The sequence below is a fragment of the Labrus mixtus genome, chromosome 20 (assembly GCF_963584025.1).
Source record: "Labrus mixtus chromosome 20, fLabMix1.1, whole genome shotgun sequence".
Lineage (NCBI taxonomy): Eukaryota > Metazoa > Chordata > Actinopteri > Labriformes > Labridae > Labrus > Labrus mixtus.
In genome coordinates, this window is record NC_083631.1 from 2,808,760 (window position 1) to 2,829,576 (window position 20,817).

The window sequence follows — 20,817 nt, forward strand, 5'->3', positions numbered from 1 at the left end:
TCCATAGGAGTCCACACAATCAACAGCTGTGGCCAGAGGTGTGATGGGATAGGAGTCGATGGGATAGTCGATCCATTTGTTGGGCTGTTGTGAATGTGATATGCTGGAACACTTGATTAAGAATAGTCCTTTTGGCACAATAAAGATGTAATATGCAAATAATCTATTTTGTGGTCTACGGTCCATTTTGCTTTTGTTGGTCATATAGTGACATCAGTATTAATTTCAGTCTGTTTCATAACCAGCTAAAATTCCTCATAGTAGCTTTAATGTCTTAAAGGATAAGTTGAGTTATGAATGAATGCCCATTTCTTACTGAAGAGGTAGAAAGGTCAACATTCACCTTGACATCATAATGTTATAAAAAAAGAAATTCTGGTTGTTATTCCTGTCTTATGATGATTATGTGACAATCTCATATTGTTGGTCAAAGGTCAAGATCAAACTCATTCCATCCTCAGGAATGGTTTAGTTTAATTATATTTTTTATCAGTCCGCGAGAGCAATAGATAAGTGGAAAGTTTCCCTTCATTTAACCGCTCACTATCTGTTTCTTCCATTGTGTGTAGTAGAGTCTATCGTCGATCACAAGCTCTCACAAGGAGAAAAACTGAGAGAGACATTTTGAATTTTCTCTCTCCCCTGTAAACATTTGTGGTGTGGGTTTCTTTCAATGTAGGCCTACTTATGCTGTTTAGTTGAAAGAGTTATGTGTACTTTCAAATATTTTCATGATACTAATATATACCCCTGTACAACCACAGTTACACTGTCAGTGGGAAACACCAGCAGCTTATATGTCTGCAATGTGTGATGCATAGGGTTAAATGGTGGGGCTAAGCCAACACTGAGCCGGCATCGATGGGTAGAAACAGAGTCTTAGTAGGGGGGAGACAGAGTCAATGTATCACATCAGAAACACAAGACGGAACAGCACTGTGTGTGTGTGTGTGTGTACATGTCTGATTGTGTGTACGTGTGAAGCTCCAGCTGTGTGTTTACATGTTCGTTAAATCACTCATGGACTCCATCATAATGCAGTTGAGGATAAAAATGTAGTAGTACAAAAGCATTACAAAGGCTGAACTTTGTTACAACACTTTTACGGAGCTGCAACCTCACCAAGGCTATTATATCTCGACCACTTTGGGCATACAAATGTAAAGCTCCCACACACATTATTGATGTTTTCATTCCATTTGTGAAAGAAAGTCCTTGAAACAAAAAAAATGCTATATAGCTATATCAGTCAATGCTGTATATATACACTATATATAATCGTGTGAGGGTACATGCTTTCACATATGGATTGCAAGTTGTAAATACTTCATGTTTTCCTCTCTGCAGTAGCAATATATTTGAAACTGTCGAGAGGAGACAGGTAATGAATAAACAAACACTTCTACTGTGTTTTAGTATGCGATGCTTATTTCTCTACAGAGAACACCATTTTCTCAATTTGCATATTCAAGTGTTGATCTTCAAACAAAATGATGTGTTGCTTGCTGACACCTTTTGAATCGCTTATTTGGTGTAGTACAATGTGCCATTGATGTTTTCAACACACCTCAGTTCAGTTCAGTCATGTAAGAGCAGCTGAGGCTCTGTGGAGGAATATGTTTGGCAGCGTGGAAAAAAGGGATGCTTTAGCAACCAGTTTGTCAAAACGATCGTGTGCACTGAGCCGTGGAAAAAGGAAACACGTAGAGGTAAGGGTGAGCAAAGCCTTGGTCTTGACACTTTTTTTTCCAAACACCAGTCAGCAGAGAAATGCCAACAGGCAGCAAACGGTTTGCAGAGCACTGCATGTCATATCCCCTAACAAATCCAACAGGCCTGACAACTAAATCCCACAGATAGAACTGACCAAATTAGTCCTCGATCTGCACGGTTATTCTGCTGTTGGAGAGGGAAGAGTGTATATACAACTTTCCTCAAGTAGGGATGCTTTCCCTCACAGGCACATCCTGGAAAAAGGAGACTTGGTGGAAAGACATCATTGTGCTTTTTGCAGTCTTGTGCCATAAATTCACAAACATTTTGATTAATTCATTGACTTTAAAAAACTTAATTTTATGATAATAAATTTTTCCTGATGCAATCACTGCCATTTGCCACTTTGGATGAAATTGAGTTTGGATTGTGCTCGTCCTGCATTTCCTAAGCCCCTGTAACACATGCACTGCTGCAATTGTTGTGAAATTACTCATCGGAGCTCTGTGTGAGAACTTAAAGATCAGAATGAGTTGTCCCAGAGTTTATTGTGCAGGTATCGGAATGCAGAGCTATGTAGTATCTGATTGAGCAGAGAACTGAGCACCCATAGCTTCTCACTCGTGAGTTACTGATGTCATTTACGTTGCACAGAGTGTTGCTGCTTCTCACTATGTTCTGTTTGCAAATATATTTGCTTCCCAATCTTCCCAGTCATCTGAATCCTTTTTGTTTTTCCCCATATAATAACTATGACCACTAGGCATCTCTGCCTTAGCCGACCTGGAGGTAGAGTAGGGTCATCTGATAAGGTCTATTATTATGTAATTATTTATTATCTGATTACATCTGAATACGTTCTCCAGCCTAAATACTTACTGTCAATAGGACCAATCACACGCACACAGAGTCTTGTGTTTGGACGATACAGAAGGAAGCTGCTATCAGTCTTCATGTTTGAGACACTGACTGTCACTCCAAATGAGCTTTTTGTCCTAAGTCTGAGTTCACTGAGCAGCTGATGGAAAGCTTCCTCACTGATTACTTTGATTGTTATCTTTATGACTGGAGGACCTATATTTACAAATCTCTCTGGGAGAACCCTGGTGCTTTTGTCTTTTTGCAAGATAATGATTAAATAGCTATTTGCCGGTGTTGTTTAGGATGGTGACTAACTTCTACAATGTAAAAATGAAAAAAAAAAAAAACACTACACACAACAGGTTAGTACACAATAGGCATGTTTTTAACATTTTTTTAAGGGTTTTGGCAACCATTCTCTTAAAAAAGGACAGGGAGTAAAAGAAGAAAGGCAGTGCAATCAGAAAATAGCACCAAGACAACACCTGTAATGCACTGAAGGAGATTCAAACAATTGAGATTTATTTGAACAGTTGCAGAAAACGCTGTCTGTCACTCAGCTATCACACATAACCCACTCATCCCAGCAGTTTATAGAGAAGTTAAAATGCTGAAGTTGATGGATCCTTTGCTCAGTGACAGATAAGTGTGTCTTCATCTTTGTTGCAGCAGACAAGTCAAAGAGCAGCATGATGCTCCATCTCCTCTGACCTCTGCCTCACCTCATTGTCAGATAGTGGGGATTCATCCAGCACTGTCATGCTCAGCCTAACATCTGCAGCCCGAAGGTATGAGCCTTGGTTTGTTAAATCAAAGCAACGGAAGAAGGAAGAATACATAAAGTAGTAGCTGTGTATTTGCTTTAGTGATCATCTAGCTTGACAGATATCTTTGACAGATATTTCCCAAACAAAGCTACTGTATGACCCTCTCTCTAATCCAATCAATGCATTGCTAATAAAGACAAAACATGCTTCAGCAATGGAAAGCAAAGCCGTATAAGAAAGGTAACGCAGTAGGTTTCTGCATTTGTAAAGCTGCATGATAGGTTGTTGCTCGGGGTCATTCTCTGAACCGGACAGTCATTGTGTTTTTCCAAGAGGTTTGTTTTTTATCCTCGCCGCCTGCATTCATACACGCACACTCCTCTTTTGTAATTTTATTTGTTAGACGGTGTAATCGAATGAAAGGTAAGTACTCTTGAACAAACAACAGTGATTGTTTAGGCCATTGTGTTGAGCCATCCAACATGCACTCGAACACAGGACAGTTTTCATGTTTTTTTTTTTGTTGTTGTTGGGACATTCAGGGAACCCCCGTCATTCATTTATGATTCTCTGTGTATATCTCACAAATGAAAATCAATCACCAGTTTTTATTGTGACAAATAGCTGTGTATCGTTGCATTCAAAGGGATGATGACCTTTTTTGCACTTCAGTTTAATTGCATCTGCTTAAATCCAAGGCGGAACATCAACAATACAGTGCATCTCAGAGGGGGAAAAAACAAGCATTACATAATTTTCTAAACACATCCTGAAGCAGAGGTAAAAACATTGTGGCTTGTTTCAGGGTGAGAAACACCAAATGAAACAGGCCCACACACCTTGAGAGGTCTCTCTGCCTCTGACTGTTTGACTCTCAGCAGTGGCTTCAGCGCTTAAATCTGATGAGCAACAGTAGCGATAAAAGCTTGAGTTTTTTTTCCAGGAACTGAGAGCTAGCGGGGCTAAACAACACGTTCCAGCAGACTCTGATTTGGTCTGGATCTGGCTGTAGCTTAAGCAGCATATGATAACAGCAGAGTTTACAAGCCTAATTAGCATCACACCTTCAAGGCTATTAGTTCCACTCCAGCTCCCACTATGTGGCTGATGGTGATTCCCATCGCCCTGCATCCACAGCATCCAAGCAGACACATTGGATGTGACAAATGTGCATCAAAAAAACACAAGTGATGCACAGATGAATGTCTTCAGGATTAATCTTTAAAAACCCTCTACATCTTTTTTTTATGAGCAGTACTGAATGCTCATTTAGGGAAATGTTGTATTAAGCTTTGGGACATTTTGTGATGTTACAGCATATCTCATAATATGAGTCAGAGCACAAAGCTGCCAGGTTTGCGATGTGACACTGAGGTTAATTGGTAAAATGTAAAAAGGGTAAAAGAAGGAAGGTGTTCATTACCTAGACGAGGAAGGTAAGGGACAGTCAGTCAGTTTGGCATGAACAGTTTGTCACATTATTTCATGCGTATTTCAATCAGATTAAAACACCCAGTTTTGTTGGCTCCAACCGTGTTTTCACAAAAGTTGGGATGCTGTGCAAAATCTAAATGTAAAAACAGAATGTGATGATTTCTGAAACAATGAAACCCCATATTTAAAAGAAAATAGCAAGAAGACAACATATAAAAAGTTGAAACTTTGTTTTTAGAAAAGGATATACCCATCAACACGTTTCACTAAAGTTTAGACAAGAGTCACGTTTACCATTCTGTTTCATCACCTCTTCTTTAACAACATAGTGTTTACATTTGGGAACTGAGGAGACCAATTCCTCATATTTTTAAAGTTGAATGGTTTTCCATTCTTGCTTAACGTAGGATTTAAGCACATTATGGTCTCATTTGTCATAATTTACACTTCATAATGCCCCAAACCCTTTACAATGAAGGAAGGCCAATTAAGCACCTTGACACTTTTAATACGGACCCATCCAAGCAGAATGTGGTTTGGCTTTGTCCTGCTGAAATAAGTGAGGCCTTCCCTGAAAAACGAGTCTTCCATTTGGCAGCATATGGTGCTCCAAATCCTGTGTGGTTTAGCATTAATGCTGCCTTTAAAAATGTGTATGCCACGTGCACAAATGCCCCCCATAACATCACAGATGCTGGCTTTAGAATGCTGCACTAATAACAAGCTGGATGCCTGTCTGGGATGCTCTTTGGATAGGACAGCTGACAAGAGGAAGGGAATGTTGGGAGGAGAGAGTGGGAATGACATGCAGAAAAGGGCCGAGGTCAGATTTGAACGCACGCCTGCATGCGACGATGACCACAGTACATGAGACGCGCAACATAACTGCTCGGCTATCCAGCGCCCCAGGGATGCTCTTTTTAAAACCAAACTTGTTACTAACCTGTTGTCTGCCTTTTTTTTAAACATTTCACAACTATTCTAGTCTTATGAAGAAGCCACTGTCCCAACTTCTTTAAAAACCTGCTGTTGGCATCAAATTCCAAATAGGAAATTTTCCAAAAATAATTACATTTTTCAGTTTTGCAAATCATCACATTCTGTTTCAATCTCCATTTTACACTACAATGTCTCAACTATTTATGAAATTCTGCACTTTCTTGGTGTAAGGAGGACTCACCTGACAACTCAACAAGTAAATAAAACTTACTGTATTGAATATTTGTACTTAAAAATGAAGCCATGGGCTAGAGCCATGGGCCCTGTGCTCTCTAACCTGGGTATAGCCTCTCTTTCACTCTCTCTCTCTCTCTCTATCTCTCTCTCTTTCATAATCTCACCTAGAGGACTACACTGACCACTCAGCCTGGTTAATCATTGCACGTTTAATGTGCATAGTTGCAGAAAGAGGTGCAGGTTCTCTTGACGTGTTCGTGGGAAAGGGAGAGAGGAGGGAAACCCTTGCAAAACTGTCACAAATGCTGTAAGAAAAGGCATGTGCTCACCCACATGTATGTCAGCCTCTCTACCACCGGACACATGCTTACACATCATGCGCCCACAGAAATAAGCCTGGTTACTTTCTTTGGTAAGAACATACACATATTAGTCATATTGAGCACAGATGTTCGGTACTGCAGAGCTTTCAATTTCCAGTCAGGTGTGACTGACATAGTTTAACTGCTATTTTGGTTCATCCCTTTAGTCTATAGCGTCAGATTTACATGGAGAACATGTGCTTTCAATGTACTATTAGACTGTGACGGATTTGAATCAAAGCCAGGGTCTAAGAAAGACATACCAGGGATCTTTGCTTCTTTGTTTAAAGCTGCAAATGTTTCTATAAACAATAACAGATTTGTGGCTTCAATATGTCTGATGGTGTTAGGGAAACAGTCAGCGCTGTGATCTCAGCTGAACCAGTCCTGACCTGATGTCAGACCAGACAAGAGGAGCTTTGATCCCTGAGGCGCCCGGGGCAATCAGTCAGTCTGTACTATAGCTAATGCTCACTGCATCCTGTGGTCATTACACTGCACAGGCCATTTAGAAAATATGGCTTTAGATATTATCTGGAAGTCGGCTTCATTATATATAGGGCGGATCTTTAGGTTGTGACTAATGGCTGCTTGTTCAACCCTAACTTTGTTGACATGTCCAGTTAATGCAGACTGAAGACCTCTTTCATTTTAGAGGGGGGGGGGATGGATTATTGAGCACATACATTTAACACCATTCTTCAGTCATGACACATTGTCCTCTTATCTCTGAAACAAGAAAGAAAGTCAACGCACATCAACATGAGCACATGACTCCTTCCCCGCCACGAGACTAGAACAGAATGGAATTTGAAACGTTTTAGCCAAAAATGTTTCCATGGTCAAGGTGTTTTTTGCAGAAACGTTTCAGATTTCGTTCCGTTCTCCGGCTTCGTCCTCATCCCTCCGGGGGGAAATTTGTGGCGACCATCGGTATACAGGTGAGTAACCTCCGGCACAAACGGACACTGACTTAAGAAGAAGGTCAGCAGCCAATTGTGACTCACCGAGTGAGTACAGCCGTACCGAGCTGCAGGTGTATCACAGATGGCACTAAACAGCTTTTCCTGGATGTTTTTTGGTCCTGTGTTTGATGTTCTAGTCTAGTTTTGGATACCATTGCATCATTCAGCTAACAGTGTCTTTTTTTGCTAGAAGAGAGATGGTGACTGTTTATTCTCACAATGGATGTCCTTCCCTCAGTCTATTTAGGAGTCAAGAAACACTGAAATCTTCTTTATATTTACTTGTACGTCTCCTACATGCCTTTAAATCTTTGAGCGATTGTAGTGTGATAGGTATAACCCAGCCTTTTTCCTGTTTTGATCCCTTTTGTTTTGCACAGCCAAGTTGAGCCAAGGTAGCGAGTAGTGTTTGCAATGAGCTTTGATCGATTGTGTGTCTCTGTGTCATCCAGGCAGTGTGGCGAGTGTAGATAAGCCCCCCGTATGAGGTGAAAACCCTTCCCTGTCCTGCAGTATTCGCTCCAAGCAGGAATAAGGGATGTCACGGCTGTTCTTCCTTTTGGCAATGCTTATTTTCTCCTGCAGCATCCAGGTGGGTCCAGAGAGCACACACGCACACACGCACACACAAACACACAAAATCACACAATGAGCACTTGTACATACTTACATGCAAACCTTTTCCAAGAGGCAAACAGCTACCATGCAAGCCATTAAACTCCCCTCTGACCTTTACAGTGCGGGGGTGGGTGTTATCTCGTTAGCTCTGCTAACTGAAACAAGCCAGACAGTGTGTCCCTTTTTTTAATGACATAGGTGTTACATTGTCTTAACAGTAGAAAGTATGAAACTCCCTCTTACAGTCAACACACAAGACTGTGAAATAATATAATAATGATGGATAACATCCTTATCTGTGGGACAGGATGTTTACAGCTGGTGTAAAGATGCGTTTAAGAGAAAAACACAATGGGCCAATTCTGTTAAGGCAGCCAAAGTTGTCTTAGTAGTTTGTGTACAGTACACTTTTTTTTGTTGCATATTATTCTTAATTGTTCCACCGTTTCTTTAGGTGTCTCCAACTGCTACTCTGGATAAGCTAAAGGAGAGTTGGACGCTGTACATGGAGGAGTGTGATCGCAACAACAGCCGAGACCCATCACCAACCACCGGTGAGCCGCAAGTTATGATACATATTTTCAATGTTTAAGTCTGTACTATCTGATTTTTTTGGACACTTGGGTAGTGGATATAAGCCATAGACACAACATAGTTTATACGGATTCCTTTGTTACCATTTATACATCCAGTTGATTCTGTGTTGGATATAGGCATTGGGTTTGTAAGAGACAACAGCTGACTGATTCTAGCCACAAAAAAAAAAGCTGCTAAGAAAGAGAGAATGAACAAAATCCGTTATGTTGCATGCAGTAAAACCAATAAAATGTTTTGTAACATGAGTTCCAGAGCCAGGGTGAGGGCCCCCACAAAGATCTCAGCAGGGGCACAAAGTTTTGTCTGCTCTGAGGTTTTCAAAAGCACGGTGACACACTTACTGGAGAGCGTGTTAAAAGGTCTTTTGTTCAGAAAAAGTATGTGCTGGACTACTTTGTTGGGATGATACAAGAAAATAATGTTAAGTTTATATGCAAAGTAAAAACATTTATCAATGAAAACAATTCAATTGATGTCAATTTCTGACATCAATGTATCACCCCCCCATCCCCCTTAGTGGGCCCTTGGGGGGCTCGGCTTTTCTTTTTTGATACAATAAGGGGGGCCCCCAAGGAAAAAAGGATAGGAACAACTGCTCTAAGAGATGTAATAAAGCACTGTCACCAGAGTATGTTGGGCAGCAATTTCCACTCCCTGCTCCAACCACTGTATAATCCCCAGGTTTACAGCTCCCCGGTGTTCTTCTATTTGCTTCCCCACACACTCTGCTTTTGCTCACACTGAGAAAGAAAATTGGCTCCGGTTTGCTCCACTGACAGAGTGTTTAACTACACGGCGCATGTGGCACTTCAGTTGCATTATAGTCTGCCTGCGTTTGAATTACCGTCGAAGAACTCTGATGCTCTAACTTCATAAAAGCTGCTTCCCACCCCCAAACAAATCACACTACTTTGCAGCACTCATACACCCTTTTCTGAATGTACCAGTGGATTAGCAGGTGTAGACGTGATGGGACTGACCTATTTATACGTCGGACTTCCACCTTTACAGTACAAATACTAAAAACAGCGTTGCTTACATCCTCTGTCGTTGAGAAGAAATGTTTGGCATGAGCAGAAGGTCATCTATGTCAGACTTTACTCTGAAGTCAAGATGAAAGGCTGTGATGTGAACAGATGACAAAATGACCTTCCCGCAGCCATCACTTCAAAGTCATGTTACTGTAGTCCATGACTTATACCACTCCAGGCCATAGATGTAGACATATAATGTGGGCGTTTATGTGGGAAAATCTTACCCATATTTCATGCTGTATATCTCCAGGCCTTGTGTGCAACAGGACTTTTGACAACTATGCGTGTTGGCCTGATGGACTCCCCAACACGACCGTCAGTGTGTCATGTCCGTGGTATCTGCCGTGGCACAATAAAGGTAATAGTTACTAGATGCAGTCTGTGCATTCGAGTAAATACAGTTTAAATAGCCCGCAGAGAAAGACAGCTGTCTGTGATTACCAATGTGTGTTTGTGTAGTTAAGCACGGCAGGGTGTATCAGGAGTGTGATGAAGACAGCCAGTGGGTTACTACGAAGAATACAAGCGAGTGTGACTCCAATGATCCAAGTCTGGTAAGGCATAGCTCACGTTTCCTTCCTTTTGTTAGACATCAGACAAGTCGATAAAACTACATTGAAAACACCAATGTTTTGTCTTAAAAGCACACATTGAGGAGAGTAATGACTGACTAAAATAAAGGAAACAACTCAGAGGTCCATGTGTTTGTGTTTGCCATTGCAGCAGTACTATGGCCATATCCGGATCATGTACACAGTGGGCTACTCCTTATCACTGGTGGCTTTGGTGTTGGCCCTTGGCATTCTCATATTCTTCAGGTAAAGATGATTTTCAGTTGAATCATTTCAAAGCTAAATTTACCAAAACACAACAACTCGAGCTCAACGTTAACATTCTGTATCACGCACAGCAAGGAAAGGATTGTTAATGTGAGAGGGTATTTACAAAGTTGGTACAAAAAAGCGCATTTGTTAAAAGATGGAAAGAAAGGGGTTGATACCTTTCTCAAAAGTGGAAGTGTTTTTGTAGAGCTACAGAGAACGACCGGTTAGCTTAACTCATTTTAGCGCAAAGATGGAACAAAGCTAGCTCTATCAAAGGCTAACAAACCTTCAAGCAACACTCATGGTCTATTTCTTCTATCAAGGTGGTGAATTCCACTAACCAGTTACTTCCTTTACCCTCTACTAGTTGCCTGGTAACTGTTGCCAGCCATGAAATAGACCAGAACATAATCCAGCCCTGTTAATTATTCCTTTGACATTTTGACATTTCTGAAAATTGATCAAAGAACATTTGAATTGGTCTGCTGATGATGCTGCTCCTGGTCAGAGTCAGGGGGTCTCTCTGTTCCCTATATTTTTTGTGGTAAGCTGAGCTAACCAGCTATTGGCTTTAGCTTCATAATGAACACACAATAATAGGATTCAGATAGGTGTTAATCTACGCTACTAATTTAAGGTATGAAATGTATCAACGTTTTCCCCCCAAAAAAATCTTAAACAATTGCCTTGAACAGAAAGCTTTCTTGTACTTGCGGTTTATCGTTGAATGATCACAGTCACTGTTGTTGCTTCTGATTCATCAGGAAGCTGCATTGCATGAGGAACAACATCCACATGAATCTGTTTGCCTCCTTCATCCTGCGAGCTCTGTCTATCCTCATCAAAGATGCTCTGTTGGAGGCCAACATCACATCGCATGACCTCAGCAGAGACCAGGAGCCGGGATTCCCCCAGGCGTCTATGCCCCCAGTGGAGCTGCTGTTCAACAATGAGGTCAGTCATGCTCTAACAAGAAGCAGTGACGGGTGGTGTTTTACAGTGGTCTTGAAATGAATGCACTCAAATCATCAGGGCCCTATTTTAATGATCTGTGGTGCTGGTCTTAAGTTATTCTGCATGTTATATTGATGGTGGATTCATATTAAAATCTCTGTTACCTTGAAAAAAATTACAGATTTCTCAAGGTGTCAGAAGAAGTTAGTCATGGTTTGGGGTGCTGAGAGAAGTTATTCTGTGATTATTCATATTTAATTAATGAATTAAGTCAATATTCAGGGTTATTCATAATATTAACAGCAGCTCATACCAAACAGTTTACACTTTAACAGACAAAAACTGCACACAGATATTTCAGAAATGTAACAAATGTGAGGTCAGAAATGTAAAAAAAAGTGTCATTAAATTACATTCCATCCTTTCATTATCTATACTGCCTTTCTGTTCATGGTCGCTGGGAGCTGGAGAGGCGGGGTACACCATGGAATGGTCACCAGTAAATCACAGGGCTGACATAGAGACAGACAACCAGCCACACTCACATTCACACCTATGAGCAATTTAGAGTCACCAATTAATCTAACAAGCATGTCTTTGGACTTTTTCGGAGGAAGCCGGAGTACCTTGAGATAACCCACGTATGCACTGGGGAGAACATGCAAACTCCACACAGAGAGGCTCCTGTCAGACGGGGAACCAGGAACCTTCTCGCTGTGAGGCAACAGCGCTAACCACTGCACCACTGTGCATCTTAAACTGCATTAAACTGGCCTAAATAATCTATGTTTTACTTGTTTTGTTATCAATTATGAAATAAGTCATTAGTATGCAAGAGAATGTCACATGTTTTCCTTTGGAGAGATTTACATGTTTAAAGCTGATATGTTACATTTAACCTTTTTTCTATCCAGATGAATTTTGAGACTGTAAAACATTGTTTACTGATGTTGCCTTTTTGTTCATATATTATTAATGTGCACAATCATAGAAGGTCTATTTATAAGGTCTTTCATGCTACATGACATTTCCCAGAAATATACATCTATTGAAGGGATCTGTGTAAAGGTTCAGTTAGGCAGAAATGCTTTTTGCAAAGTAAATCATTATACAACTGTGAAAGGGTAACGCTAGCCACAGATGTCACTGTAGTGGTGAATCATCTGACAGGGGTGAGGGTCAACCACATGGCTTGATGTGAAGAGGGCTTCTGTTTGTGTTTGGGGTCACAGCTGGCTGAGAATGGGGTTTAAGTTGCTGCTGCTGTTGTACTCTCTCATGGCTACAGACACAAAGACTGAATCAGGAGCTCCCATCTACTGCTACCCTGATCAATCATATCTAATTAATCTTTGACATCAGACAGCTTGACAATTTAACCATCTGCAAAAAATAAATGAAATAAAATGTAACTGCTGTCTTGCAGACGACGATCAGCTGTCGCATTGCCGTGGTGATGATGCAGTACAGCATCATGGCCAACAGTTACTGGCTGCTGGTGGAAGGCATCTACCTCCACAACCTCCTGGTCATCACCGTGTTTACAGAGAGGAACTACTTCAAAATCTACCTGTGCATCGGATGGGGTGAGCTGGCCTGTTTGGGTGTCTGCGAGTGTGTATCTGTGCATGTGTACAAGTGTTGTGATGTAAGGTTATTATGTGCTGTATGATACGTTTGCCATAAAGGAAATTATGTCTGAGTAAAAAAAAAAAGAAGGCTATTACACTGGTGTACAATATGACTGTTTTGCATTTAGACAGATCTTGTTTCTTCACAGGCGCCCCGTTAATATTCCTTGTGCCCTGGGTTGTAGTCAAATACCTTTATGAAAATCAAGAGTAAGTTTCCACAGCACACTCACTCTCTTGACTGTTCATGTTGCCTCTGACAAACACATTACATTTTAGCTCATGTATTTTGGTTTCCATACTCAGAACAGCACTTCCATTTAGTAAAAATTAAAGTTGTCTGACTGTCTTTTTCCAAAGTGTGTGGATGTTGTTACACAGCAGCTCATGGTCAGTTTAACACATCATTACTAAACAAAGAGCTGGCTGCATTGTTACAATTTACAGGACCCACAGAAACCAATGCTAGAACACCAGCTGTGTGTAGCCCCTTTAAATGTTCAGTTAAAGTCTCAACAGCCACACGTGATCATGCAGTCTCTAAATCAGAAATACACTAAATCAGCAAGTTAGGGAGGGGGAGGAATTTTAGAGACCAGACTCTCAAAACCACCCACAGATGGTGTTATGTTAAGTTTTTTGTGGGTCATGGCTTTGGAGGTTCAGTTTGGCCGTCAGTCTCTCCAGGGAGAGGAAAGTTTTCTTTCTTTGCAGAAATTGTAAAACACTCGAACACTATGCTTTACACAGTGAGTTTAAAAGCATGTGAGGTGTTTATTTGATTTGATTTTACAAAATTGCTTCTCTTTCTCAGGTGCTGGGAGCAAAATATAAACATGAACTATTGGTGGATCATCCGTTCCCCAATACTACTGGCAGTTGTGGTAATTTCCCTTTCCTCCATCTCACTTCATTGCCGCTCTGTTGATTTTTACAGATAAGGCAAGAGGCTTGATGTTTTTTGGGTTCCCATTCTTGTGAATGCGTTATCTTTGGATGCAGAAATAGGTTGCAGTTAAATCGCATATATACTGTTTGGCTGAAACTTGCAAATGCACAGCAGTAACTCTAGTTATACCCTCCTGTTATTGTCATGATTTTCTGTATCTGAAAAATGTCCTCCAATTTTTCTCCAAGAAAATCTTCCACATTCATTAATCATAAAATATTAAACACAGCTCATTTATTCATGACGTATAAAAGGCTCTCTGTGCTCCAGGCTTTACATGAAGCGGATATCTTGACAATCAAAGGTTTATATATAAAAGCAATACGTTTATTTTTCTTCAGTGTTACACACAAAACAGTTGAGCCACCCCTATGCATGCTTTGACCAGTTCTTTTATTGTGGGTGGGCGCAGAAAGGGCCAGTCATTAAGTGTAATTCGTCATGGCCCTAGTGTCAGGCCAGTAACAGACATCCCGGCATTTTCCATGCATTAATCGTGCTGCTAAGTGGCCTGTATCTCACAGGAATTCCTGTCTTTGAGTCGTTGCAGGGACGGGCCTGCTGGTTCCCATTTCCATGTTTCCTTCTTTATCCCGATCCCACCATATTCAGGCTGCACAGCAGAGCAGAAAACTGAACTCGTAAATAAACACTACATGCCTTTGTGTGTTTGTCTGACTGCACGTGCAAGAAGACTTGTTTTTGCCTTCACAGTCAAACACATTGTCACACACGTTCAAATTGTAGTGCGTGTATTCAGAGTTTTTAAATGAGGTGTGTTTACAATGCTTAAATTGTTTTAAACTCCTCTTTCTGAAAGTTCACAAAATGACTGGCTAATAAATGTTTGCACAAATGTGTGACACATTTAACTGACTGGTAACTTGTAGACAAAATGTCACATCATAAGAGATTTTCATCAGGCAAACACCCACTGTTTCTCAAATGCCAGCAGCTGTGAATGCGTATCCTGAAAAATGCACCTCTTGTGAATAAAATATTTTATTTTATATATGTATAAAAAAGGGTCAAAGGGTCACTTCCCTCAACTCACAAAGAAAGATGTGATTTGTTATTTATTCTATTAATAAAGACAGCTAATTGTTTGCAGAATTGATGAGGACTTCTACAATTTCCTTGCAAATGTCCCAAATATTGGCCTAATTACATGTCACTTTTAATGAGTGAGAAAAATAATTTTGACTTGACTGACCCTTACAACAGTGTCTCTTTCTTTCACAGATTAACTTCCTTATCTTTATCCATATCATCAAAATTCTTGTGTCAAAACTTCGAGCACATCAAATGAGATACACAGATTACAAATTTCGGTGAGTTCAAACCTCAGAGTAGTTTTTTACTTTATTACATTCAGCGCTCAATTTAATCCAGAGTGTTTTTTCTCTCTCTGTCTTCTCTCTCTGGATCTCAGGCTGGCTAAGTCGACTCTAACCCTGATCCCTCTGCTGGGTATCCATCAGGTGGTCTTCATCTTTGTGACGGATGAGTCCACCAAGGCAACCATTGGTCTACGTCTCACCAAACTCTTCATTGACCTCTTCTTCTCCTCCTTCCAGGTCAGAGTCTGGAAAATGAACTTTAAAAAAGGCCTTTGTTGCTTTTTAATGAAAATGCAAAATGAAAAAACTCCTAATGGATGGTTAGAACTCAAGCTAGCATGGGAGCCCATGCTAGCTTGAGTTCTAACCATCAACCATCATGCATGCTCACAGCCAGCACCAGACAGATAAGCATGCTAAATTAAATACTGTTAAGTTTGGCTTCATCCAGCTACAGACCTCAGTTTGTCAGGCAGTAAGCGTTACGATGAGCTGACTCTGCCCGGCTTCAGGCTCTGAGTACAGAGGGTTGGGTTAGAAACGGGGCTCAGATAGCATTGCAGATCCAGAGATCCCAGGGCTTCCCCGACATAACTCACACTCAGCTCTTTAAACCCAGGTCTCCAGAGTCCAGACTGGACTAAGCTTTACATCTCTTCTTGAGATTACTCTATGTTACTTTCTGTTGTCAAACTATGCTACTTTCACATCAAACAAAGTATTCAGTGCCTTGTCACTGTACACCCGTGAATCATCACCGTTTGTTTATTTGCAGCGTGTCTGATGTTAATGCAGTTACAACAGCTTTTTGAACCTTTTTTTCCCTTTTGCAGTCCTTCTCAGATGTGACATTTGTTCTTTTGAATGTGCTTTTGATTTTGCATCTTCCCAATATGCTGCATGTTCTTCTTTATGTCATTTTGGCCGTTGACTCACGTTTGCCCTTTTCTGTCAGCTTAGTATGTTAGAACTGCAGGAAAAAACATTCAGTATGAACATTCAAAACTGTCTTTGTTGTCAGATTTCTCATCGAGATAATTGTTGAAGTTGCGTCATGCAGCTGAAGCTTACATCTATTTGTTACCTTGTCTAAGTTTCGTTTCAAATTGGTGATTTATTTTGAGTGAATGATCTGCTTAACAGTGTCCAATCCTCTTTTACTTTCACTTTTGCAGAGAAAAAAAGAGTGCTTTACTAATATGAGTGTCAATTAGATTCACGGTAATAAACACACTGAGCTGCTAACTGGCAGTGTCACACTGTGGCATAATGACAACGACCTTTAAGCTACGGGAACACGGATAATGTGTGTCACGCGTACTGTTCAACAACAGGGGAGGTTGTCTTGATGAAGACAGAGGAGGAAACAATGAAAACCCCAGAGAAGAATTAAGCGTTTATGGCTTTTAATGTTGGGTATTTAAAATGACATTTGTGTGAGAATATTATATCTACACTGAGGTAAAGTAGAGGACTGACACAGTGTTGGTTTTCTCCACAGGGTCTCTTGGTGGCCATCTTGTACTGCTTTGTCAACAAAGAAGTAAGTCTTCCTGTGTGAACCACAAACACACATTTGTCAGCCCTCGTCCATCTCATTATTGACATCAAGCTTTGTCTCTCCTCAGGTACAGTCTGAGATCCTGAAGAAGTGGAAGCGCTGGAAGCTGGGGAGGAACATTGAGGAGGAATACCGCCACACGTACAGCAATACACCCAACACCAAGACAGCAAGCCTGTTGAACCACGTCTCCCGACTGACTCAGCTTCCAGACATCGCCAAGAGCTCTGCCCCGGTATGCAGCCCGGAAGAGACGCTCATGCTTGTTGCTGGATGCCACAACGGTATGATGGATAGTAAGAGAGAAGGGAAGTGCGGGAGTGAGGGAACCATCAGCAACTCCACCCTAGAGGAGGACATCAGCATTACAGACAAGGTGCAGGGCTACGAGGCTTCGAGGGAGAACGTGGAGAGCGATCTCTGAAATGTGCTGGGAATGATATCTTGATGAAAAAAAAGTTGGAGGGCCTTGAGCTCTCGTCTAGCTCTGACAAACTGCCCTGGGTGGCTGTTAAGAGATGGGCTGTCAGGGAGTCATCTGTCAGAGCGGCCTTTGCCTCAGAGATCAGTGCCACTGTGAGACACTCAGCCCCCTCCAAAACCTGCAAACAGAGAATGATACAGCAAACGCCCACGCTGAGATGTCTTGAGCACCGTGAGCCTTTGTAAATTGATTTTTGTAGGTGTTTGATAGACAGTGAAAAACTCTGCTGCATGTTGGACGGTGCAACAACAGCATCTTGAGGCCGATACGACGTGTACAATAATGAGAGAAAACCCTGAAACCTCAAATAGCAACAGAAACAAAAAAAAACCACACAGGGTCCTTGCTTGAGCCTCTGCTTTAATCTATGTTGTGTAGCAAATGTGTGTTTTGTGGTACTGGAGGTGAAAGGCAAATCGGACATTGAACTGTGTACAAAAAAAAGACCAAATAAGTGACACACACACAAAAAGAAAACCTGGTCAGGAGCTGTGCTTTGATTTCTGTAAATTATTTCTTGTCTGACTTTTTGGAAATATATAGAAAAGGAAAAAAAAACATCATGTTACCTCAAACAGTAAGGTGACCACAGTGGCGTTCAAACAGCCCCATGCAGGGCTCATTGGAAATTGGCAGCTGTTCCCATCTGGACATTCCTGGCATACATACTGTGTAGATGTTTAAAAGAGATCAACAGCTGGTTTGGGATGAACTATGAATAAGCTAAAATGATTAGCACTTGACTTACTTACAGGGGGGAGTTTTACAAAAAAAATTAAACCTTGGAGACTGCTTAGGGCTCCACTGAAACGTGCCAGATGTTATTTTCAAGGGAGTAGATGCAACCCTGTGCCATAAAATGTGTTTTCTCTCTCCCCTGCCATTAAGACGTTGTCTGACTCACATGCATTGTCATAAAATACAAACTTCCACGCAGTAGAGCGCTCAACCAATGGAGTTCATAGGAGAATCCTTGCACTCAAATCAAGGATAAAAAAAATACACAAAATATAGACATAAAATGTAAAGCCACCCCAATTTATGAATCCAACACAAAATAACATGTCATCTCTGGAACAAGGGTGATTGGGACATGATATATAAATAGGTTGTCATGCAGACTGCTGGATTTATGGAGCTCAACCTGCAAGTAATTTGCAGAGGCTTCTTGCAGCAAGTCGTCAGGGAGCCTGTGCTCATGACTGCATGTTACCCTACAGACCATGTGTAATATTCTGCCATATTCTGTGTGTGCATGGGGCTGCAGAGTGGACACTCAGAACAAATCTCTGAACCCTAAAAGCAGAACAAAACATTTACTAAACATTCTAGTGAAAGCTGAATGGTACACTTGCTTTTGATAATGCTTAAAAGAAGAAGCCTCCTACATTAATCTTTGAGTTTGCCAGAACTGAATCAACTTAAGTGTGTGTGTATGACTTAATGCATAATGTTAATTTATAATTGGTAGAAACTGTGTCTGTGTATATGTTTAAACGGTTGATTTAGTTGATTGCTGTCAAGATATTTTAAGGCATGTCTGTACAGGTATATTTTCAGGTGGGTATGAATGTGTGTATTTTCAGTATTCCAGATAAATGGATGTGTTACAGCGGGGGGGACTCGTTGCTGCAACCAGATGGGTTAATATAAAGAAGTACAACTGGCTTCACACAGAGCACAGAGTCGGTCTCACTTTTGCATATACAGTATTGCACCACATGACATTCCCAGATGACAAAGCTATGTAATGAATACGGTAGATGCAGCTCTGTGGTAAACGATGGAAGCTAGTGCTACTGCCATGTGTTTTATTTTGTATAGTGCAGCGCTAAATAAGAATAATAAGAGCACAACAGCGACATGTTTTCCATTCAGATAATAGCTCTACACTTCAGCCAGGTGCTGGTGTTGAGAAACTGCAGGCTGAGGTTATTTTTCGATCCTCAACTGAGGATTGTTGTAGAGCAGGTAGGCATCCAATACTCAGAATTGTGCAGGAATCATTATGCACACTCTGCCGCTGCGGTTTTTCAGAGGGGAATTTGAAGTGTTTTTCTTGTTCTACAGAGCTGGAGAAATATGAAGATACTGACATGGTAGCAATTTAAGTGAAATGGTATTCAGTAAAATATGTGAAAAAAAGTCTATTGCTAATTTCATATGAAAATGATTCATATTTTTTTTTTTTAAAGCCAGCAGCTTGGGTCACTCCCCTCTCTGGACCAAAGTGGTTCTGTCTGAATGTATTCTCTAAGAGGCCCTAACCAGTATATTCCTTTTTCAGTTCCTCTTAAAAGTGGTTATGTACAGTATATTTGCTGTAAGGAACCAATCAGTAAAAAAATCTGACTGTGTTCAGGTGTAGTTCATCATATATTGTGTCTGCATATCAAACTTTGTCTAAATGGTGAAAGAATAAATTGAAATGTAAGTGAAACAGGGCTTTAATTTGTTGCGTCTTTTGTGTGACGAAATGTATCATTTCAAAGTAAAAAAAAAAAACACGAGTATCACCAGTAACCCAAAGGTGCTATCAGAGCTTGTACACAATCTCCCTCCCCTGACATTTTTCTAATGTCAGAATGACTGAGGGCGGTGTTTGACAATTTCTACAAGGGCCTGTGTCCATTAAAGCATTTTTTCTGTTCTGGCAGCACCCATTTTAAACAAAACCAATGCAATTCAGTGTTTTCAGCGCCTGGAGTGAAAAAACACTCTCAGTGACAGCTGTTTTCTATCGCTGCACTCACAGCACTCTCAGTAGAAGAAAGTTCAACTCTTTCAAACACAGATGCCCTTGTCAATATCACTTCTCCCTCACTGACCAATCACGATCAAGAATGGGTGGGACTTCTGATATCAGCTGTGTAAACAATAATGGACATTTATCTGACATGTCTCTTTAGGGGTTTCCAGGTCTAGACATTCGGCTAATGCCTTGACACGATTCCTTAACATTTTTATGTTTTCTTATGATATTTCATTTAATAAAAGCAAATATTAAGCCTAGTAGCCAAGCAACAATAATTGAGGTCGTGAGTGCTGCCAGCGCAAAAAGCTCAGTTAATGGACACACACACAAACTTTTTCAGAATCATGTTTGAGTCCATGATTTGCGAGCGGGGTAAAGGGCCAGGGTTTGAACTGCTCTCCTTTTTTTGTGTTTTGGAAAGCTTTTTAAATAGTTATTCTTTTTTTTTATTTGTGCAAATTCAGCTGCCTCATCTCTGAACACATTGAGACCCATTGGCAGGGGTCACCATTTCAGGATGTTTTTAAACCTCTCTGTTACCATTTCTCGTCTGGCGTTATCAATCGATGTTTGATAAGATATTTCTGGACACTACAACTAATTAGAGGGGGAAAAGTGTGACACTATGGGATGCTGTAAGGCTGAGTTCACCTTAAAACTGAGGTACCAGTTCCTATTATATAACTATGATAGCTGATTCAAAACATGCAGCCATATTGGTTGTTGAAGAAAGAACCTCAACAACCCCAAGACCTGCCCTGTATAAGATTTTGTGTAATGATTGGTTAAGTG

At 40.8% G+C, this 20,817-nt stretch overlaps 1 protein-coding gene across 1 annotated transcript in view; it reads left to right on the forward strand.

The window, feature by feature from the left end:
• The window catches only part of gcgra (glucagon receptor a), a 45,150-nt gene extending 25,435 nt beyond the window's left edge, over nucleotides 1-19,715 (forward strand). The window contains exons 2-14 of the mRNA XM_061026388.1: nucleotides 7,731-7,870; nucleotides 8,351-8,450; nucleotides 9,778-9,885; nucleotides 9,987-10,081; nucleotides 10,251-10,345; nucleotides 11,116-11,305; nucleotides 12,732-12,891; nucleotides 13,086-13,146; nucleotides 13,751-13,820; nucleotides 15,128-15,216; nucleotides 15,318-15,462; nucleotides 16,727-16,768; nucleotides 16,854-19,715. Coding sequence (XP_060882371.1) covers nucleotides 7,817-7,870; nucleotides 8,351-8,450; nucleotides 9,778-9,885; nucleotides 9,987-10,081; nucleotides 10,251-10,345; nucleotides 11,116-11,305; nucleotides 12,732-12,891; nucleotides 13,086-13,146; nucleotides 13,751-13,820; nucleotides 15,128-15,216; nucleotides 15,318-15,462; nucleotides 16,727-16,768; nucleotides 16,854-17,210 — 1,566 coding nt within the window. The 5' untranslated portion in view covers nucleotides 7,731-7,816 and the 3' untranslated portion in view covers nucleotides 17,211-19,715. The remainder of the gene's footprint in view (nucleotides 1-7,730; nucleotides 7,871-8,350; nucleotides 8,451-9,777; nucleotides 9,886-9,986; nucleotides 10,082-10,250; nucleotides 10,346-11,115; nucleotides 11,306-12,731; nucleotides 12,892-13,085; nucleotides 13,147-13,750; nucleotides 13,821-15,127; nucleotides 15,217-15,317; nucleotides 15,463-16,726; nucleotides 16,769-16,853) is intronic.
• The last annotated feature ends 1,102 nt before the right edge of the window (nucleotides 19,716-20,817 follow it).